The sequence below is a fragment of the Tripterygium wilfordii genome, chromosome 21 (assembly GCF_013401445.1).
Source record: "Tripterygium wilfordii isolate XIE 37 chromosome 21, ASM1340144v1, whole genome shotgun sequence".
Classification (NCBI taxonomy): Eukaryota; Viridiplantae; Streptophyta; class Magnoliopsida; order Celastrales; family Celastraceae; genus Tripterygium; species Tripterygium wilfordii.
Genome location: NC_052252.1, coordinates 3860210 through 3884295, shown reverse-complemented (window position 1 = coordinate 3884295; position 24086 = coordinate 3860210). Strand labels below are relative to the sequence as shown.

The 24086-nt window shown below is 37.0% G+C and overlaps 2 protein-coding genes across 2 annotated transcripts; both read right to left on the bottom strand.

The window, feature by feature from the left end:
- Positions 1 to 2680: 2680 nt before the first annotated feature.
- LOC119987737 (disease resistance protein RGA2-like) lies at positions 2681 to 5002 on the bottom strand. Its single transcript, XM_038832658.1, has 3 exons — positions 4050 to 5002; positions 2807 to 3657; positions 2681 to 2688 (listed from the first exon to the last, which is right to left on the bottom strand). The coding sequence occupies exons 1-3, from the start codon at positions 5000 to 5002 to the stop codon at positions 2681 to 2683; spliced, it is 1812 nt and encodes a 603-aa protein (XP_038688586.1).
- Positions 5003 to 17894: 12892 nt separating this feature from the next.
- Positions 17895 to 22492, bottom strand: LOC119987736 (putative disease resistance protein RGA1). The gene is made up of 4 exons (XM_038832657.1): positions 19915 to 22492; positions 19781 to 19856; positions 18071 to 18165; positions 17895 to 17950 (listed from the first exon to the last, which is right to left on the bottom strand). The coding sequence occupies exons 1-4, from the start codon at positions 22490 to 22492 to the stop codon at positions 17895 to 17897; spliced, it is 2805 nt and encodes a 934-aa protein (XP_038688585.1).
- Between the last annotated feature and the right edge of the window lie 1594 nt (positions 22493 to 24086).

Genomic DNA, 24086 nt, shown 5'->3' with positions numbered 1-24086 from the left:
CTCAGCAGTAGATTGTGCTGTAATTTCTTGTTTCTTGGAACTCCAAGAAAACACACCTGATCCAAAAGAAAACAAGTAACCTGAGGTGCTTTTAGAATCATCAATGTTACCAGCCCAGTCACTGTCTGTGTAGCCTTCAAGGTCACCACGTTCACACCTTCCATACCACATTCCATAGTCTGCTGTGCCCTTGAGGTACCTTAAAACCCTTTTTGCTGCCCCAAAGTGTATGCAACTAGGAGCCTTCATAAACCTGGACAGTAAACTAACACAATACATCAGATTTGGTCTTGTTGCTGTTAAATACAGTAGACTTCCAATCAAGCTTCTGTACTTAGCAGCATCTATAGGATCAGCACCATCATCAACAGAAAGCTTCACATTCATTGGTAGGGGAAAGGTTGTACTCTTGCAATTATCCATATGAAATTTCTTGAGAATGTCTAAAGCAAATTTTCTTTGTGACAAGAAAATTCCTCCATTCATCTGACAAATCTCCAACCCCAAGAAATAAGACATTTCCCCAAGGTCTGACATCTCAAACTCTGTCTTCATAACTTCTTTAAACTGCTGCACCTCTTCTGAATTGCTTCCTGTAATGAAAAAATCATCCACATACAATGAAACAATCAGTTTTTGCTTCCCTTCCTTGATATACAAGGTAGGCTCATTCATACTCCTCCTAAAGCCATGCTCCACCAAATAAGAATCAACTCTACTATACCAGGCTCTAGGAGCCTGTTTTAGGCCATAGAGGGCCTTACTCAACCTGTACACAAAATTTTCTCTACCAGGAACCACAAATCCTGGAGGTTGCTCTACATATATCTCTTCATCAAGAAAGCCATTCAAAAAAGCTGATTTGACATCCAAGTGATAAATTCTCCACCCTAGCCTTGTTGCCAATGCAATCAACATTCTAATTGTATCATGTCTGGCCACAGGTGAAAAAGTCTCTCCATAATCAGTTCCAAGCATTTGAGCATAACCCTTGACCACCAATCTTGCTTTATGTTTGTTCACTGACCCATCAGGGTTCAATTTGGTCCTATAGACCCATTTCAAACCTATAATATTCTGATTTTGTGGTCTAGCAACCAGCTGCCAAGTCTCATTCTTGTTAATCATCAGAATTTCGTCATTCATGGCTTGCTGCCACTCTTTGAATCTGCTGGCATCTTCATAGGTTACTGGTTCTGCTAAAGCCACATTGCAGCTCTCATAAACATCAGCCACTGACTTGGACTTCTTTACAAAATTCTCATCAGTTGTATCAACAACTCTTTGTTCATTCTCATCAGTAGTGTTTATGCTAGAGCTAGATGTTGCCAGAGACTGAGTAGTCCTCACCACCTGATTATTGTCCCAATCCCAGTGAGCACCTTCATCAATTTCTAAGTCTCTACTCACCATCACCTTCTTGTTTTTTAAGTTGTACACTCTATAGCCCTTTGATCTAGCTGAGTATCCCAGAAACACTCCAACCTCGGCCTTTTCATCAAGTTTACTTCTTTTTACATCTGGAATATGAGTGTAACAAACTGATCCAAAGATCTTTAGGTGTTTTGCTAATGGTTTAGTACCAAACCAGGCTTCTGTGGGTGTCACTCCATCAACAGCTCTAGTGGGAAGTCTGTTGAGAAGATATACAGCAGTGTAAACTGCTTCTGCCCAAAAAATCTTTGGCAACTTCTTCTCCATAAGCAAATATCTTGCCATCTCCATTACTGTTCTGTTTTTCCTTTCTGAAACTCCATTTTGCTCAGGTGAGTAGCCAATAGTAAGCTGATGCACAATACCAGCTTCTTCACAAAATTGATTAAAACTTGAAGAGGTATATTCCTTCCCATTGTCTGATCTGATAGTTTTGATCTGGCTGCCACATTGAGCTTCCACCATAGCCTTGAATTTTTTGAAAACATTGAAAACATTAGATTTACTGCTCAAAAAATACACCCAGGTCATCCTTGTATAATCATCTATAAACAATATAAAATATTTATTCTGACTGAATGATTCCACACTCATAGGTCCACAAAGGTTTGTGTGAACCAATTCTAGCTTCTCCTTGGCTCTCCAAGCAGAGTTTGAGGGGAATGCCTTTCTATGAAGTTTGCCTAGTTGACAAGCTTCACAAACAGCCTCACAAGCATCAATTTCTGTCAAATCCCTTACAAACCCTTTCTCCTTTGCCAACTTCAACCCTTTCAAATTGAAATGGCCATATCTTTTGTGCCATAACCAGGTATCATCCACCCTTACAGCATAAGTAGATTGACCTACTGATGTACATTTGAGTGGAAAAGAGTTGTCTGACATCTGCACCTTAACTATCTCTATTCCACCAGAATTAAAAATAGTACAACAGTAGTCTTTAAACACCAATTGGTATCCCCTCTTCAACATTTGTGGAACACTCAGTAAATTCTTGTGCAAATGAGGAATATATAATACATCATGGATTAGCTTCATACCTTTTCTGGTTGATACAGCAACAACACCCTTGCCTTGAGCCTGAATAACCTCCCCATTACCAAGTCTGACTTTTGTTTTCACTGATTCATCCAATGAAGCAAACAATCCAATGTCCTTAGCCATATGACAAGTACACCCACTGTCAATGAGCCAGACATTAGATTCATTGGATTGTGCTGAGTGTTGTGCCATAAACAAATGATCTTCACTTTTCTGCTCATCAGTGCAATGTGCTTGTTGTGTAGTCTGTTTACCAGATGCTGCTTCTGTCTACAATTTTTCTCTATATGCCCTATCTTATTGCAAAACCAACACTGCAATTGAGACTTGCCTTTGAATCTGCAGTCCTTCTCCAAATGGTTAGTCTTTTTACACACCCCACAAGGAGGATATTTTCCCTTCTTAGAGGTCTGCTCAGGATTCTCAGCAGATTTCCCTTTGCCTTTATCCTGATTTGAAGTCTTTCCTGCCTTTGAAGAAGGTCCCTGCTTCCAGTTCTTATGCTTGGCTTGAAATGCACCTTCAGAAACATCTTCACTACTCATTGATGCCCTCTGCTCCTGTGCCTGCAACTTACTGCATAGTTCTGAGACAGTGAGCTTCTTGAGGTCACAAGATTCCTCAATGGCTGAAACCTTGGCCTCAAACCTCTCTGGTAGACTTATTAAAACCTTTTCTACAACCTTTTGATCTGAAATCACCTCACCATACAACCTCATCTTATTAACTAACTCAACCAGCTTATCTGAGTACTCTTTTACAGTTTCATTTTCCTTCATTCTCTGAAGTTCAAATTCTCTCTTGAGAGTTAGTAATTTCACTGACCTCACTCTTTCACTGCCTTGGAACTCCTCCTTGAGCTTGTCCCAAGCCTCTTTGGCACTTTTTAAACCAACTATTCTTGCAAAAATTACCTCAGATACAGCTGCGTGTAAAAATGAGAGGGCTTTAAAGTTCTTGGTGTGATTCTCCTTCTGCTGCTTGATCTGGTTCACAGTAGAAGTTTCTGTAATTTCTATGGGTGTATACCCATTTTCAGACCACAAGTCATGAGCTTGCAATAGTGCCTCCATCTTCACTAACCAAAAATCGAAGCCCTCACCAGAGAATACTGGAGGTGTAGGTAAGCCTGATGAACTTGTTGCCATCTTTCTTCTCTTCACAGGTCCTCCAAGATCTGAGCTGCTCCGATACCAATGTTAAAACTGAGAGCCTATAAAGAGTTGTTTGAATCTGTTCTTACAAGTCTAAACGAGAACTATTTCTGTAGTAAGAAAGCAACCAGAGAAAGTAATTTTCTGTCTATTAGCTTCTTCTGTTCTCATTCACTTCTATATATATTCAGTACAAAGCTAAGAGTTCTTACATAGATATTTCAAAAGAAGTCTCTGGAAGTTGTACTTCCAGTAGACTGGACAGTTCTAATAAACTTGGTCAACAATAGACAGCACCATCAACCAAGTCTAAACACAAGTAATTCTTAACAAAATAAACCACACATCTTTACTCTAATAAAAATAATATGTAGCTAACCAGAAAGAGCATTACAACACTTCTGCATTCTCAACACGGACACTCTATGATTACGTGTTGTTACAATGACTTGACTTCCAATGGCAGCTGCTTGCAACAATTCTTTCAGCTCAACCCATTTACTGCGAATACGTTCGACTATCGACACATCATCCAAGACAAGTAAAAATTTATTTCCGTTTAGTTGATCTTGAATGCGAGCTTGTAACTGGTCAGTATCCAAGTTACTAACATCTTGATCATTTAAGGACTTGAGCATTTTTACTAGTATCTTCTTCTTGTCAAATTCATCCTCAGGGACACACGCCCACATTTTCAGTTGAAAATGTGCATCTACTCTCTTATCATTGTATAACATCTTAGCTAGAGTAGTCTTTCCCAATCCTCCTATTCCAACAATAGGGATAACAGAGATTATACTTGCTGCTTGATCATCTGATTTCAACAGAAACTCCATGAGTTTTTCCTTATCGGCATCTCTTCCAATAATATTTGATGCACGCACAAAGGAATCAGTCATCTCCCTTTCTCTGTGCCCCACCATGCCGTAAGTAAGTAGCTCCGTGAGATGGAATTTAGACTTCTGAGCTGCTATATCATCTAGTCTCTCCTTAAGCTTATTAATCTTATGACCTATTTTGAAACGGAATGCAAGTGGATTTGAGCTTGAAAAGAATAATTTGTGTACCTTGGTTTGTATGGTTCCATACTCTTTCACCACTTGCTTGCGAAGCCCTTGATAATTAAACTCATCCATCACGTCTTCGGCATCATAGAGGAAACCCTTAAGCCTCCCAAGCCAGATACGCAGCTCGTGGTTATGTGCCTTCTTCTCCTCGGCATCCAGGAGAACAGCTTTGATGGATAATAAGTTCTCAACAAGCTTTTTCATATTGCTCTCTACACCCCGTGCCAAACATATTTCTTCATGGGCAAGAGATCCTATCTTTCCCAAAACATTTTCTGCAATACTGAATAGAAATATTTCTGCCATGTGTTTTGATACAAAAGAAAGAGACAAACTGGTTGGTTTAAGGAAGATTTGTTGAGCACGAAGAAATAAAATAAGTAAGATGAGAGGTAATTTTTTATTTTTGCATTTCTCTGTTGATTGTTTGTTGCCGGAGTCATACAATTTGGACCATGATCATGGAAAATATATTAAAAAAAGAGTTGCAGATGAAAATGTTCTGGGCTGATCATATGCAATGGATAGTAAAATGTTCAGACAGAAATGGGTGGACTAAAATTGATTTCAAAAAATGATAAAAGATTTCAAACAATGTAATCTCAAAAATATCTTAGCCTTGTGTCTCTCATTTATTGAGCGTTTCAATGGATCATTAATGAATGAGTGTCGGATGCTTTTGGGAATTGGGATGATAACTGTTGGAATAGGGTCCTGCTATTAAGACCCCTTTTTTTACCATCTACACCCCTATTGATTAGACATTCCTTGATATTTGAGTCTAGATTATAAAAGTCAAGCAAATCTTACAACACTTTGTCTTTTGATTGACTGTTGCTTCCCTGTATTTGTCTGCTGTAGTACGTTGCCCATTTTCACCTCGACAGTTGACAGCTTAATTAGGTGATTTTCTTTTTTAAAATTGTTGAAGGTTCAAATTCGCTTGAGCTGTTGTGAAGAAAAAATAGGAGCAATTGTAGAGAAGAATAGAGGCAATATTTGGTGTGTATATATCTTGATGTTTTACATTACAATTACAACCTCATATATATAGGGATCAAACATTACACCCTAAGACAAATGTTCCATAATTTGAGTAGCAAATTATGGGACAAAAGTTCCATAATTTGAGGAACAAATTATGCCATAATTTGAGGAGCAAATTGTGGGACAAAGGTTCCATAATTTGAGAAGCAAATTATGCCATAATTTGAGGAACAAATTATGCCATAATTTGAGGATTTAATGTCAATACTCCCCCTCAAGCTGGATCAAGAGGATTGATTGAGCCAAGCTTGGACAATAATCGGTGAAAATGACCAGAAGACAGAACCTTTGTAAAAACATCAGCAAGTTGATCATGGCTTCGAGTGTAAACTGTTTGAATAACTTGATTCTGAACTTGATGACGAATAAAATGACAATCAACTTCAATATGTTTTGTGCGTTCATGAAACACGGGATTAGCAGCAATATGCATAACAGCCTGATTATCACAAAAAAGAGTCATAGGAAGACTACTTGGAAAACCCAAATCTACGAGCAAACTCTTAAGCCATATTAGTTCACATGCACTGGATGCCATTGCACGATATTCAGCTTCAGCACTAGAACGAGCAACCACATGTTGTTTTTTGCTACGCCAAGAAACAAGATTTCCACCAACAAACATACAATAGCCGGAAGTGGACTTTCGATCAAGGGCATTTCCAGCCCAATCAGAATCACTATATCCTGTAATCCGTAAGTGACCGTGCTTAGCTAGAACTATGCCACGACCAATAGAACCCTTGAGATAACGTAAGATTCGTTTGACAATGCCCAAATGGAAAAGAGTAGGAGCGTGCATGAACTGGCTAACAAGACTTACACCATAAGCAATGTCAGGTCGAGTAATAGTGAGATAAATGAGCTTACCAACCAACCGTTGGTAATCACTAACTCCTTGTAAAGGTTCACTGGCTGTATCAAGATTTAATTTGCTATCCAGTGGAGTGGATGCTGGTTTTGAATTCATCATTTCGGTTTCCTCTAGCAAATCAAGAATATACTTCCTTTGATTTAGAAATAAACCTTTGCTGGAAACTGCCATTTCAATGCCAAGAAAGTAATTTAAGGAACCAAGATCCTTAATAGGAAATCGAGATTGAAGAGTGGTTTTGAGTTGAGAAATAGCATCAATACTATTCCCAGCAATAATAAGATCATCAACATAAATTAGGACCACCACTATAGTATTGGAAGAATGACGAATGAACAAGGAAGAATCAGCTGTACTACGAGAGAAACCAACCTCTTGAAGAACGGTACTTAACTTGGCGTGCCAAGCACGCGGAGATTGTTTCAACCCATAGATTGATTTGTGTAGGTGACAAACCAAAGAAGAATCCGAACTCTGTGGATGTCCGGGAGGTAGTTTCATATAGACTTCTTCTTCAAGATCCCCATGAAGGAAAGCATTTTTGACGTCCATTTGACTCATAGACCATCCACAATTTACGGCAACTGAGAGGAGAGTACGCACTGTATTCATCTTAGCAACAGGAGCAAACGTCTCTTTGTAATCCACACCAAAGGTTTGAGTAAATCCCTGGGCCACAAGGCGAGCTTTATGCCTGTCAATGGTACCATCCGAGTGAAATTTAGTTTTATATACCCAGCGGCTCCCCACTGGTTGTTTTCCAGGAGGAAGTTTAACAACACTCCAAGTCTGATTTTCAGCAAGAGCTTGAAGCTCTTCACCCATAGCTTGTCGCCATATTTCCTGAGAATTTGCTTCCTTGAAATTCTTAGGTTCATGAACAGTAGAAATAGCGGTGAGAAATGCCACATGAGCTGAGGAAAGACGATGATAAGTGACATACTTGGAGAGAGGATGACAAGCAGAAAAAGTTACGTAATCTTGAAGTTTTGTTGGAGGAACGCGGTTTCGAGTAGGATTCCGTCGAACCAATGACGGTGAAACCTCAGGAATATTAGTGGAAGCAAGCACATGCACATCTTGGAGACTCTCGGGTTGTTCGGCTAGCGGATTCTCAACCAGATTTTCAGCTAGCACATTTGGAAGGAGTTCAGCCTGTCCAGTTGGAGGATTTTCAGTCTGCATATCTGGAGGATACTCGGCCTGGTGTGGAACAAACTTAGCAATATTAGGCTTGTGAGGAACCCCTTCAGAAATAATCTCGGATATAGGCAAGGGAAACACGTCCTCTAAATCATCTTGAGAATTTGTATAATAAGGTGTTGCTTCTTCAAACACAACATCTCTGGAGACAAATAATCTTCGTGAATCAGGATGATAACATTTATACCCCTTTTGGGTCGAAGAATACCCCAAAAAAATACACTTAGCAGCTCGGGCATCAAGCTTATCACGATGAGCTGCTTGTATATGCACAAAGCAAGTGCAACCAAATACTCTCAAGTGAGACACATCAATAGTTTTCTCCTGCAAAACTTCAAGGGGAGATTTAAAAGACAACACTCGGCTCGGAAGCCGATTGATGATATAAACTGCTGCTAATACTCCATAAGACCAAAAAACTTTTGGAACATGCATGTGAAGCATCAAAGCACGAGTTTTTTCCAACAAGTCTCTATTTTTACGTTCGGCTACTCCGTTTTGTTGAGGAGTACCAACACAACTAGTCTGATGCACAATGCCATGAGAATATAAGTACTGTGTCATATTTTTAGACATGAATTCTGTGCCATTATCAGAACGAAGTGTTTGAATTTTAGAGGAAAATTGAGTTTGAACAAGCATATGAAAATCTTTGAAGATATTCATAACTTCACTTTTTGATCTAGTGGATTTTGACAAATGGCAAATATCACAAGAAAAATAATTGGTATCAACATTTGGCAACAATTTAGTGAGAATATTATCTGAAGGATGTGCTAAACGTTGATGCCAGAGAACATGATCTACCGAGGAAGAAGGAAAAAACGAGACTTGAGTACTTTTGCTAGGTTGAAAATTTCCGGAGATGTAGTAGAGGCCTTTCAGAAAAAAACCTCTACCAATGATCTTCTTGGTGACAATGTCCTGAAAAAGTACCGAATGAGGAAGAAATATTGCACAACAATTTAAATCCAAAGTGAGTTTGCTAACCGAAAGTAACTTGACTGGAAAGGATGGAACATATAAAGCTATTGAAGTCACATCTTTAGATAACAATTTAAGTTTACCTTCACCAAGAACAGGAACACCTTTTCCATTGGCAATTGACACATGAGGTGGAGTAGAAAATTTTTTGAAGTCAGACAAATTTGTTAATTTATTTGTCATATGATGGGTGGCACCAGAATCAACAATCCAAAAATCATGCACAGTATTAAATTCTATAGCAGTAGAGAGTGCACTGAAAATACCTTCAAAGTTGTCATTGAATTGATGTCCCGAGTCTGCTAAGAACCCAGCAAACTTACCAAGAAGGGCTGTGAAATTCGAGTGTTCTGTACCAGAAACTCCATGTCCTCCCTTCTCCTGAAGATAGGTTGCAAACTCATTTATAAGAGAAATTGGATTTGAGATGTAATTTACCATATCTCCATGTAATGTTTTTGCAACATGGACTCTTGGTTTAGAAAGTCCCTTATCCTTAGCAAACTTTGGTTTCAATTCTGGATGGAGAATCCAACACCTTTCAACTAGATGTCCCAGATGATGACAATGTTGGCATTTTAAATCCGGTCGCTTGCCTTTGTATGATGCATAAGCACGAGACTCAAAGAGGTTAGGCCTAGCTTCCACATTCATGACTTTCCTTCTTAATTCTTCTCTCTGAATCATGGAGATGACAGAAGCAAGCGATGGAAGTTCTGGAGACATGAGAACTCGGCTGCGGAGATCTTCATATTCAGGTCCAAGACTTGCTAACAACTGAAATATTTTGTCCTCCATTACACGATTGCGAAGAATCGTGGTATCAACTGTGTGAGGACGATACAACTCAAGTTCGTTCCACATCTTTTTAAGACAGCTAAGCAATTGAACAAAAGGTTTTCCGGCTTGTTGAAGATTCACAATATCTCGCTGAAGTTCAAAAATTCTGGCAGAATTATTTTGTTGGCCATACATATCACGAATTGCCGACCACAAGATAGAAGCAGACTCCGAGTAACTAAAGATCTCTGCAAGAGAAGAATCCATGGAATTAAGAATCCATGACCGCACTAATTGGTCTTTTGATAACCATGCTCCATAATCTGGAGACTTTTCATCAGGAGAAGGAATCTTTTCATCAATAAAATCGAGTTTAGATCTTCCACCAAGAGCCAGTGTAATAGATCTGGACCATGGAAGATAATTAAACTCAATAAGAAGGACAGAGCACAACCGTTGATTTGGATTGGACTCTAACTCAGGAGCACTTGGAGCACCTGTAGAAGACGACTTTGCGCCAGAGAAGATAGAATCGTCGTTTGCCATAATTGTTGAGCAAACAAGAACTTAAACAGGATAAAAACCTCCTCTGATACCATGAAGAAAAAATAGGAGCAATTGTAGAGAAGAATAGAGGCAATATTTGGTGTGTATATATCTTGATGTTTTACATTACAATTACAACCTCATATATATAGGGATCAAACATTACACCCTAAGACAAATGTTCCATAATTTGAGGAGCAAATTATGGGACAAAGGTTTCATAATTTGAGGAACAAATTATGTCATAATTTGAGGAGCAAATTATGGGACAAAGGTTCCATAATTTGAGGAGTAAATTATGCCATAATTTGAGGAACAAATTATGCCATAATTTGAGGATTTAATGTCAATATGTTGCCTGTTGGTGTTATATATTAGAATAAATTATTTAATACATAAAAATTCTAAAAAAATAGGAAATTGAGCGAGAGTGTGGAGCGTAACATAATTACGTAATATGATTACAATATGATTTGATTATTTTTAGTATAAACCTAAATAGCTAGTATAAAAAAATATAAACTCAACCAAATATACTATTGAAATTCCTATATTCTTGATCGAACCACCACATAAACATATATTATTCCTCTCATTTTCTCTTTATTGTTTGGATTGTTGTTTATATTGTTCTTGTTGTTTATATTGTTCTTCATGCCCGGTATATATATAATCTCATATGAAATAAAATGTAATGATAAAAAATTTAATATAATTTTTAAATTTGATATTATATTTATAAACCCCTCTATTATTTTTCTAAATGTTCATTTCAAAAGCTTATTTGTAATTGGGACAAGTTGGCCCACATTCATTACAATGAGGGAGTTTTATTTGAATAAAGAACTATTTTAAATCCAGCGTGAAGTGAACTGAGTTGACAGCCCGAGTTTAGAGCTAACCAACATGTCTGATAGATATGTTGGGTTGAAGAATTCTCAATTACCAAAAAATGTTATTAATTAATATATATATTAAGCATGCACACAACTAATAATTAATTAGAGAGAATATTCAGTCCACAAAATCATCTTTTTGTTTATAAACCACTACATAACAAATGTGAAATGACATGCTGTTTACAACCAACAATCCTTAATATATATAAATATATATTTATAATTCCAGAATTAACAATTATGTTGAACTACCATTTAAATGTATAAAAAAATAATATTAATGCATAGGTAAGCCAGTTAGCAACACATCACAATCATTCATTGGTTTTTTTTTTCTTCGTCCCAAATAATCTCATCAAGCTCTTTTTACCATGTACGTGAAAAACACGCACCAATCACAAGCCATTTAAGTGCAACAAATTGGGGTTGGGATTAGACACCCATCATTTCAATAAAGTTGATAATCTGACAGGGGTGTGGGAAGTAAAAAAGGGGGGTTTGAAAAGTGACGCCGATATAGATATATTTCCGTTCAACCGCCGTTTCCGTTCCCCTGGCCGAAAGTTTTTGAACTTTTGTGTGGAAATTCTTGTGTTACTGCTACCCTATAATGATGCATCTATTTATAGTGTTCTTCCTGGGTTTTTTTTCCTTTCTTTTTCTTTGTGATATAGATGAGCTAGGTTGATATAATGTTGCGTCCAAGTGCATGGATGTTTATAATTTCAGACTATAGTACACTGCATTTGTACCTTTGGTTTGTTCTTGTTATTAAAATGTCAGAGATTAGTGGATTCGGGAGGGGACACAAATTATTGTTACAATATGATCGTAATGGCACTTACAATAGTAAGAAAACCTCCACAAGGTTAATTGGCACAAGAAAACGAGATTGTCCATTCAGAGTGAAAATGATGAAATTGAAGACAGCTGATGATTAGATGGTAAGAGTAGTATGTGGAGTGCATGACCATTCCGCGACATTATATATGGAGGGCCATTCATATGTCTCTTCTCAATCCGTTTCTCTCTCTCCTCTTTCTCTCTCCTCACTCCTATCTTTCTCTCTCCTCAATTTTTTTCTCTCCGCATCTCTCTCCAGCAACATCTATTCTTCCCAGATCATGAAATCAAGCAAAACAAAGTTAAATTTCTCCAATTTTTAATAACATTAATTTATTATTTTAATTAATTTCTTGTTTTAAATATAATTAATCTATTGTTTTAAATGTAATTAATTTATTATTTTAAATAGAAGTAATTTATATGAATAGAATAAATAAAGGAAAGAGAAAGAAATATTATTTTAATACAGTAAAGAATATGATAGGTAATTTGATGCAGTGTTGGTTAGATAGAAAATCTGTAAAATAAGGGAAAGTGACATTTTGTCTATATTTTAGGGAATCTGTTAAGAGAAACTGATGCAAGTGCTCCTACATTGAATATTTAAGCCATCACATAAATCATCTATTTTTTAAAAATTAAGACAAAAACATCCCTTCATCTCCTATTTTGTCACATCAATAATTATTTTATTATTAAAATTAAAAAGGCAAACTATTTCTGAATGACCCATTTATATATATATATATATATATAAAAGTCTGTCTTGAAAAATTCAAGTAAATCCGGTTAATTAGTTAGTCAAATGTGAGTTGTACTTTTGCTAGAGTTAGGCTACCTTTTTATGGAGTAGGGGGGTGAGAGAAGTAAAATGAAGGGTGAGAATAGTCTCGCCGGTTGGAAGGTTGGAATATCTAGCAGGTCTGAATTGACTTTCAATTTTGAATTCAGACTTTCAATTTTGGCTGCTCTCTTAATAGGGATGGAGGATTGTAGTTACTACAAGTATTATTAGCTGTAGTTAGTTCCCCCCAAATCCTCACAAATAATTTCTTTTTTTAAAATTTTTTTTTTGTGTTACTTAGTATTTTGGATCATCACAATGTTGTAATATAGATGATTTTGAAAAAAATTAACCTTAAACCCTAAATCCTAATCACTAAACCCTAAAACTCTTAATATAAACCCTAAACTCTAAATCATACCGTAAGCCCTAAATTCTAAACCTTAAATCCTAAACACTAAATCATAAAAAATTCAAAGAAAAAAATTGTTTGAGGAGAATTAGAGCTGTAACTACAGCTAAAATCACTACAACCAATCTTTTTCCCTCTTAATAAACCATTTAATGACAAGTGGATATGAAATGCTTTGATTTCAATTTTTAGTCTCTCAACTTCTTTGTAGATGTGGGGTGTCATGTCACTCTCACCCGGACACATCAGCACTGTTGAAAAATTTGGAGTGACGATTCTACAAAGTCATATAGGAGGAAGCTGCCTGCGAAAATGCCTTGGAATTTGTTGGGGACTACTTACAAGATATTGACATCATAGACTTACTTGTGTTCTTGTGTTCAACTAATTTGTACCATACATATCATATCGTATGCTTTAAGAAAATTTGGTATGAAGGCAAAAATGAAGAAAAATTAAGACTAAAAATTGAGACGATCCATTCCTCGATCCGATTTGACCACCGTATAAGTAAGGCTTGACAAATACGTAGTAAATCCATGCACTTTGGTACTTCAATCCGCCAATTCTCTTCAAGTATAATTAGTAATTAAGAAAATCGGATTGTGTCAATGTGACGAATACTTGAACTTCAACTCTCGTGTGAGCTTTGTTGTCAAGATTTGTAGGTAAAAATCTCATATGATTTGGTAAATTCAAGCATTGTGATTTGTATGTACATGATAGTAGCAGGTTATCTTATTTATTTATGACCCCTGAGGTCCATGCTCATGTAATTTAAATTTCCTTTCAATTTCAACCACAGAAGATCATAGTTTAGTAAGTGAGTATAATGGTGCTTTGAAATCATGTCAATCAGCTTCATGAAATCATTCTTCACAAATGATAGTTTGGACCTTGGAATGACGCATTTTAATTAGCTAATGGATGTAAATTGTAACAGCCCGCTCCTCTGTAATAGTAACACTTTATCCGATTTAGACCAGTCTATATCGATCCCCACGACTTTGTATATCTAGGCCTAGCACCAACCTATAATAATTTGAGCCTAGGAAAAGCATTTGATACTAGTTATGAAATTTGACTTATTATATTCTATATTTCATGTCTTGATGTGGGATAAGAGACTTAGTCTCATTGTCACTCGATAGCTTGAGCTCCCATATTCCAGATCCCAAATTCATTTATTTTCCTCATTCACCATCAGCAGCCTCCATCTACTGTTGAGAAATATTATTCGCATTCGATCGAACTTTGAGTATACATGTGTCTTTATCAAATCGATTAGCGAAGTTATTGAACTGGAGAGTCCATAAGTCGCAACAATATCGCGCGTCCTCGCGCGATCGGCAGGCATGTTCGTGCGATTAAAGCAAATTTTGGTTTTATTCTACGTGCGATGTGAAAATTGACAAGAGTCGTGTTCGGATAATCTTTCTTCCAGACGTGTGGCAGTGTGGACATTCCAATCACTACTGGTGACCCCAACCAATGTGACCAACTTGATGGAACCTACTCTAGTCTCTATATATATGAAAGAAAAAGAAAAAGAAAAACTTGATGGACCTTCCCGTGCGACCAAGACTGAAAAAGGAATAATAATCAAGGACTTCGTGTGCTAAGCAATGCAATTAGTGATAATTAACATTTCTCTAGATGATGATCAGGAGAAAAGAAGCTTGTAAGGGCACATATTTCCTGTGAAATATCTCCCCTTATATGAGAACCGGTATTCGGAACATGATCAATCTTGAGAGATTAATGGAAATGGGTGTCTAAAATAAGTTGCACCAATCTTGAAAACATCTCTGGAGGATCAGTAAACATTCCTGTCTTGATGAAGTACAAAGAGATGAAAAATTATTAAATGACAGAGGAAGAGGCCATAGTGAAAAATCATTCTCCATCTCTAACCCTCTTTTTTTTTTTTTTAATTTTAAAATAGAGCTTTTGTGCTTTTGTGCTATATCCTACATGACATTGTCCTTGTGGCAAGAAAGGCATTTGTCATGAAAATTGGCGCGCTAAATTGTAGGTGCAGAGTTTACAATCGTTGAAGAGTCAACTTTGATTATGTGGAGGTTCGTCTATACCTTTAAATCCTGCAAACTTCACAACAAAAACAACCGTGAAAGCTCTTAGATCGGATTGGGGGTGCCGGTCGTAGAGACTCTGACGATCAAGTCAGTGGTGATCGGAGATGGAAGATCGTCGATGATTGGAGTGTGTATGACTGGAGTTTGTATGAGAGTGATGACTGGCCTCGGACGTTGTGTCACTAACCCGTGTCCTTTTTGATAGGACTCCAAGCTATAAACGTGTAAAAGTCAAAATGTAACGGACGTGTCAGGGTTGGTAGGCAAAAAAAAGGTGAAAGTGTCAAAATATGTGATGGGGGTTTGACACGTGTTTGGTCACAGAATGGAGAGAGTAGCAGTAGACAACCATAGATAAACTGATATCATATGGTAAGAGATCATACATAGAGATACGTACATATCAGAGATTGGTGTTAACTCGATTGGATCATACATAGAGATACGTACATATCAGGGAATGATCATGGGCCGGATTGATGCCTGGGCGTCTTCGGCGCCATTGCTAGGCGAGAGGAAGTTCATGTGAAGTAATGATGTCGTGAATACAATAAAGCAGGTATAAGAGGGGATATAGTGTCAGGATTACTATACACGATCACGTGACCATGTTATCAATGGAAGAGTCTCGAACGTTTCCTATGGGTCTCAACATGGGCCAAAATGTGCTAATTGAGCCTACGAAATGGTCCTCCTGGACTTGGGTTCGTTATTTAGTGGCCCAGTGGGACTATACGATATTTGGTAACTAGAAGGACCAAGAGCAACTCTGTTCTTCATTGATTTTTCTTTATGATTTTATTCAATTGATTATTGGAATGTCGGGTTAGATTGAACTTGTTTGGAAGAATCTGATATAGTAGTGAAACCGAGTTTGAATTTATTGTACGAGTTCGTGAATTCTTACAGAAGATGCGAGGGCTTTGGTCGCAGAGTTCATTCTGTCGAGTTTCAAGGAGAACCCTTCGCGGAAGGAACGTACTCTCTTTCTGGTCACTGCGTTCCCTGTCTTTACATTGAGAAGATTCTTAATTTCTTCTTCTTCTTCCAGTTGCTTGTGTTTTTTTTTCTTCTTCAAATTCCTATTTATTTATGGAATGTTTCTGACCGTCTTTACTGTTCAAATTTGTGCTTATACTGCCAGAACTGCTTCCCAAAGAGAGTTCACTCCAGTCATAGATGTGGCAGGGTTCTTCTCTGATGGTCAGGTATCATGTCTCACTGTATATGTTGGGTCCAATGAACTGAGTATCAGTTCGTCTTTCGCTTCCTATGCTGTTCTAAATGTAGCTATGGTTCACACAATTTCTAGATGTTTCCTAATTTGGTTTATCATTATTAACATGCTTCTATTCTATTAATTCGGTGGCCATAAGCTAATTTCAAACCCCAATTATTGTTGTTCCCAGTACCACACTAAAAGCAAAAATCTTATCGCTGTAAGAATTTTGTCTTTTTATCTGTATTTAGTTTTGTCATGAGATCATCATCACCATGGAGTCTCCTAGATCCTAAACAACCACTGTCATCTCTCTTTTTTGTTTCTTTTTGCAATGCACTTGTCATCTGTAATCAGGGTAGTCTTCTTTTGGGGGTAAATAGAAATAACTCAATCGATTGTTACAATGATAGAATGCTATGGCTTAAGCATGGAGGGGCTCTTTTCAGCCTAGAGTTCTATCAATTAAAAAATATATACTGCTAATTTCATTTCCAAAATTGTGTTTAGAGTGCAGTATATTGAAATTCTGCTTTTTTGGAACCTAAGCTGCTAGAACATACTTTGTGCATCTTGCAAATGTGATGCTTTGTATTTTTACTTCTTTTTTCCAGTGTCTTCTGTTTTATCTCGCTGATGTTGTAACTAAAAGATGGCTAGCTCTGTTCAATCAAATGAAACTCTAGTTTCAATTAACTAGGTCTTGTAAGTCTATTTGGGTAAAGTTTTTTTTTTTTTTTTTTTTTTTCCCCTGGCTCTTGATTACAATATCTCAAGATTGAAAATTGTTGGTTTCTCATCAGCTCCTGAAATTACTTCTCAATTGATAGGAGTCTTGCTGCAAAGCCAACACGTTTGGCAGATATCATGTATTTAGTTTATGTCATATATCACAAGACCTTGATGAGGAGACCTGAACCATATTTTATAATGAACTCTTAATAGAGCCGGGTCCCGAGTCAATATTTTTATAATTTTCGGGATCACCTGATAACCCGGTTAACAAAATATATTTAACAAAAGGATATATGTTTAATTGTGGGTTGATGTGTGTTTTAATGCTTTTATAGTATGTTTGCTTGTGTTTCTCTCCAAGTTTTTATGATGTGGGATACGTGCAACATTAGCAAACATCTATATTGAGATAAAGCCTAAGCTCAATTTTCAAGTTTATATTAACAAAGAAAAAAAAAGTCATTAATGCTTGAATCTGGAAGTTTCTTAGCACTAGAAAGAGGAAGAGTTCGACTGCGACATGCCTCAACCAAGTTTCGATTGTGTAAGCCTTGTGGATCTTACTTCTTCTCTTTGAACAAAGGCTGATTTTTTTAAAATTTTTTTTTTAATAATTAGAGGATGAGTTTTTGACATGTAATGAATCAATCTAAGAGACTTATTCTTTCTGTGAGAGCAAGCTGTTTGCTTTTTTTACTCTGTTTCTTTCAACTGGAGTGGAGGAGATGTGGTTGGTGACGTGGGTGGTGGTTGGTGTGAAAACTCCAGAGCAGCTAAAACAATCCTTCAAGTAAAATCCATGTTTGGATTTCAACAACTAATTCGAAACCTTTTTGATAATTTTAAGATATAATGTAAAATGGATAAGAAGGTATGTTTGGAATGCATATCCTTATTGAGCTTTCGTTGTAGTTTCCACCCGAGAACGCACTTTGGAAAATCCACTAACCAGATACCCGGTACCCATTAACAGGGTCATCAGCTGTCAAAAATAACCGGGTCGGGTCAAACCCGGTCTGATAATTCGGCTTGGTGTACACCAAACTATAGGCAAGGGATATTCTTGGCCAAAAATACAGCAAATTATATTTGCTTTTCAAAATTAAGCCGATGCAAGAAAGGGAGAAACAATTTTTTTCAATAGAGAAACATTGTCGGCTGAAATCGAGCTTTCACCAATAAAGAAAAATCTGCTGCCCATTTGAAGGTTCTAGTCCATTGATTTTTTCCCTTGATTTTGAGTAATATAGTCACTTCTATCTGTTATGTGATGGTTACTACATGTCCCTTCTATCTGTTCCTTTGATGTTGCTGCAGTATATCAGCAATCCAATTTAAGTGCTTTCTTAGTCAACTTCTATACATGAATATTAGTAATTTATTCCATGAAATTTTTTATTAGTATCCTTATTAAGGAAACTGTAATGAAAAGTTGTGGAGGTGAATTTTGGATGGAAATTGAACTGGCTGTGATTTTTGGAAGCATACGAACTTTTGTCATATCATCGATCATTACCGGCCTTCACAACAACATTATCCCGCTGCAATGCGCGGGCTGTCAGCTAGTAATACTTCTAAATAATAAATGCATAAACAAAGACTACTTACCAGGAAAATTCGTCAATATATATTATAGCTTGCTTTCAAAATTAGAGCACTAACATCAATAATCGAGAAACTAGGGAACAAAGACTGGCTAAAGTTTTAGTCGATAAGTCATTGCTTTGGATCGTTAATTAATTAGAACTTGCTAAAATTCTTAATATCCTTGATTCTATTGAAAGAGAGTTTGATTGGTTCAACTACATGTTCTTAAACTGTTGAAGGCCAAAGTATTTTGTTATGGTTGTTCAAGATCATGTTTTGAGTCATCTAAAAAGATACACGATTTGGTCATGCCACATTAACTAAATATACTAAAAAACATGTTCTCGGGTTTGAGAAAATATTGCTTAAATCCAAAAACAAAAAACCAAAAAAAAGAAAGAAAGAAAGAAAAGTCAATGAGTCAATGACCAAGTCCTTACTCCATCAAAAAGATATTCATTGTTTGGAGAAAATAGCATTTTTGTAATGCGTATTGAAGACTACGACGAAAGGTCTTAGTCCTTGCTCTAGTTTGGTATAAAGACAAATGAAAAAGACCAAGACTAAAAATTAAGGTGATCCATTCCTCAATCCCATTTGACCACTAAATAAGGAAGGCTTGGCAAATACGTAGTAAATCCATGCACTTTGGTGCTTGAATCGGCCAATTCTCTTCAACTATAATGAGGCAAATCGGAATGTGTCAAACTACTTGACATATTTGCCACTCATTTGATAAGCTTAACAAACAAGCTTGAACAAGATTCTTGAGTTGTTTTAATAAATGGCTCGAGCTCAATGATTTTTTTCAACAAACAAACCAGCTTGAACATGGTAAAGCTCGCTCAGATAAACTCGTTTTCATCCCTAAGTTCAGGGTCTAGAGTTTAGGCTCAAGAGACGGAAGAATCCAACATGTTTTACTTTGAAGAAAGCACATTGTCACAATATAGGGCTTCCTTTGCTTGAGATATAATCAAAAGAAAGCACATAAAACTACAGAACTAGAAGAAGACATTTTTAGAGGAGATCGATCGGTAGAACACCATCAAAGCTCGCTTCTCTATTATACCAAACATCGACGTGCCGACCTTCTTGTGAGACTGCAAGACTACGATCCTTGATCCTACGTGATGTTGCCTGAGCATCTGATCAACTAAGTCTAACGAAGTACCGAAAGAAGATAAAATTTAGTGGGGATCTTACCAATATTTGGGTCTAGATAGATGTGTGGGACATGGGCAATCTTTGGCCACTCCTGACCTATTTCTGACTGGAACGTTTCACTTAGTTGTGGAGAATTTAGAATCTTCAATTCCTTAAGGTTTGTGAGACAACCAATGGAGTCTGGTAGAGACAATAAGCTAGGACAGTCTGCGACTGCAATCGTTTTGAGTGATTTGAAGTTGTGCAGCCACTCAGGCAAGGATGAAAAATTGGGAGAAGATCCAACACACAAGTATTCCAAAGTCTCCGAAGATCCTTGAAGCCATCTTGGCAAGATAGTCAATTGTGGCAAACCAGCTAGCACTAGGGACTGAAGTTTCAAATTTTGACCACCGTCTTCCACCTCATCCATCAAATCCATGTGCATACATTGCTGGATCATCAATGTATCTAATGCAGTTAGGTTCCTCAGAATGTGTGACAAAGACACCAAGTTAGGACAAGAGTCGATGCGCAATACTCTCAAAGCAGGGAGGTGTACTGTTGGTTCAAAGAGGGATTCAAGATTGGTGCATCTGAACAGGAACAGATTTTTGAGAGATTTTAGGCACCCAATTCCATTCACTGTTAAACTCTTCTGTTTCGTGGTGATACTCAGATTTCTCAGGTTGATCATGTTCCGAATATCTCTTGGCAGATCCTCAAGTTCTACACATCCATGTAAGAGTAGAGTTTGTAGATTGTGGAGCTTGCAGATTGAGTTGGACATTTTCTTTAATCTACGATTGAAGCACAAGAGAAGAGATCTCAGATGTTTCAGGTCACCAATAGAGCTGGGCAACAACTCAAATGATGAATAACGTAGATCCAACGACCTTAGAAACCTGAACTTAGAGATGCATGCATCAATGGAGGATTCACTTGTAACTGTTGGTTCTCCAAATGGGAAAAGAATACTCCTCACATTTCTTGGATTTTGTGGAAGACATGGAACCCCTTCACCAAATAAAGCTTCTGCATCGGAGAATGAAAGATGGCGCACACCTTCAGGTATACTCTTGGTTTGAAAATTGACAGTTGAGCACTCATTTTGAGCAACCAAGAGTGCAAGATCGTGTACCAAATCATGCATTGTAAACACGTAATAATAACCATAATCCTCAAAATCCTGAAAGAATGATCTTGAGTATAACTCCTTAACATATTGTAAGCCAAGATATTCAGGTTCATGGTTTCCATCTGGAGATTGAAGGAGACCGTGTGCCATCCAAAACTGAACCAACATCAAACTGCTGAACACATAATCTTTGGGAAAGACAGAACAAACAGCGAAACATTGCTTCAATTGAGACGGCATTTGATCATAAGTTAGTCTTAGTGCAGGTAAAATATCCCCTTCATCCTGTTTTAGTTTCCATATCTCATCATTTCTTATGGATTTCCAGTACCGTTCTTCATTTCTCGAGTAGAGCAGGGTCCCTAAGGTCCTCACCGCCAAAGGAAGCCCTCCACATTTCTTGACTATGTCCTCTCCGATTTCCAGGAGGTTCGGGTAGCGATCCTCTTCTCCTTCTTTGAACGCCCATTTTTTCAATAAACACAAACAATCCTCTTGTGGAAGACCTTTTAACATGTATCCTTCAGTAGTACCCAGCATTTCGGACACTCTATGATTACGTGTTGTTACAATGACTTGACTTCCAACGGCAGCTACTTCCAACAATTCTTTCAGCTCAACCCATTTACTGCGAATACGTTCGACTATCGACACATCGTCCAAGACAAGTAAAAATTTCTTTACATTTAGTTGATCTCGAATGCGAGCTTGTAACTGGTCAGTATCCAAGTTACTAACGTCTTGATCAGTTAAGGACTTGAGCATTTTTACTAGTATCTTCTTCTTGTCAAATTCATCCTCAGGGACACACGCCCACATTTTCAATTGAAAATGTGCATCTACTCTCTTATCATTGTATAACATCTTAGCTAGAGTAGTCTTTCCCAACCCTCCTATTCCAACAATAGGGATAACAGAGATTATACGTGCAGCTTGATCATCTGATTTCAATAGAAACTCCATGAGTTTTTCCTTATCAGCATCTCTTCCAATAATATTTGATGCTCGCACAAAGGAATCTGTCATCTCCCTTTCTCTGTGCCCCCCCATGCCATAAGTAACTAGCTCCGTGAGATGGAATTTAGACTTCTGAGCTGCTATATCATCTAGTCTCTCCTTAAGCTTCTTAATCTTATGACCTATTTTGAAACGGAATGCAAGTGGATTTGAGCTTGGAAAGAATAATCTGCGTACCTTGGTTTGTATGGTTCCATACTCTTTCACCACTTGCTTGCGAAGCCCTTGATAATTAAACTCATCCATCACGTCTTCGGCATCATAGAGGAAATCCTTAAGCCTCCCAAGCCAGATACGCAGCTCGTGGTTATGTGCCTTCTTCTCCTCGGCATCCAGGAGAACAGCTTTGATGGATAATAAGTTCTCAACAAGCTTTTTCATATTGCTCTCTACACCCCGTGCCAAACATATTTCTTCATGGGCAAGAGATCCTATCTTTCCCAAAACATTTTCTGCAATACTGAATAGAAATATTTCTGCCATGTGTTTTGATACAAAAGAAAGAGACAAACTGGTTGGTTTAAGGAAGATTTGTTGAGCACGAAGAAATAAAATAAGTAAGATGAGAGGTAATTTTTTATTTTTGCATTTCTCTGTTGATTGTTTGTTGCCGGAGTCATACAATTTGGACCATGATCATGGAAAATATATTAAAAAAAGAGTTGCAGATGAAAAAGTTCTGAGCTGATCATATGCAATGGATAGTAAAATGTTCAGACAGAAATGGGTGGATTAAAATTGATTTCAAAAAATGATAAAAGATTTCAAACCATGTAATCTCAAAAATATCTTAGCCTTGTGTCTCTCATTTATTGAGCGTTTCAATGGATCATTAATGAATGAGTGTCGGATGCTTTTGGGAATTGGGATGATAACTGTTGGAATATCTAGCAGGTCTGAATTGACTTTCAATTTTGAATTCGGACTTTCAATTTTGGATGCTCTCTTAATAGGGATGGAGGGTTGTAGTTACTACAAGTATTATTAGCTGTAGTTAGTCCCCCCAAATCCTCGCAAATAATTTCTTTTTTTTAAATTTTGTTTTTGTGTTATTTAGTATTTTGGATCATCACAATGTTGTAATATAGATGATTTTGAAAAAAATTAACCTTAAACCCTAAATCTTAATCACTAAACTCTAGAACTCCTAATATAAACCCTACACTCTAAATCATACCGTAAGCCCTAAATTCTAAACCTTAAATCCTAAACACTAAATCATAACTCCTAAATCCTAATAACACAAAAAAAAAAATTCAAAGAAAAAAATTGTTTGTGGAGAATTAGAGCTGTAACTACAGCTAAAATCACTACAACCAATGTTTTTCCCTCTTAATAAACCATTTAATGACAAGTGGATATGAAATGCTTTGATTTCAATTTTTAGTCTCTCAACTTCTTTGTAGATGTGGTGTCATGTCACTCTCACCCGGACACATCAGCACTGTTGAAAAATTTGGAGTGACGATTCTACAAAGTCATATAGGAGGAAGCTGCCTGCGAAAATGCCTTGGAATTTTTTGGGGACTAGTTACAAGATATTTACATCATAGACTTACTTGTGTTCTTGTGTTCAACTAATTTGTACCATACATATCATATCGTATGCTTTAAGAAAATTTGGTATGAAGGCAAAAATGAAGAAAAATTAAGACTAAAAATTGAGACGATCCATTCCTCGATCCGATTTGACCACCGTATAAGGAAGGCTTGACAAATACGTAGTAAATCCATGCACTCTGGTACTTCAATCCGCCAATTCTCTTCAAGTATAATTAGGAATTAAGAAAATCGGATTGTGTCAATGTGACGAGTACTTGAACTTCAACTCTCGTGTGAGCTTTGTTGTCAAGATTTGTAGGTAAAAATCTCATATGATTTGGTAAATTCAAGCAATGTGATTTGTATGTACATGATAGTAGCAGGTTACCTTATTTATTTATGACCCCTGAGGTCCATGCTCATGTAATTTAAATTTCCTTTCAATTTCAACCACAGAAGATCATCGTTTAGTAAGTGAGTATAATGGTGCTTTGAAATCATGTCAGTCAGCTTCATGAAATCATTCTTCACAAAT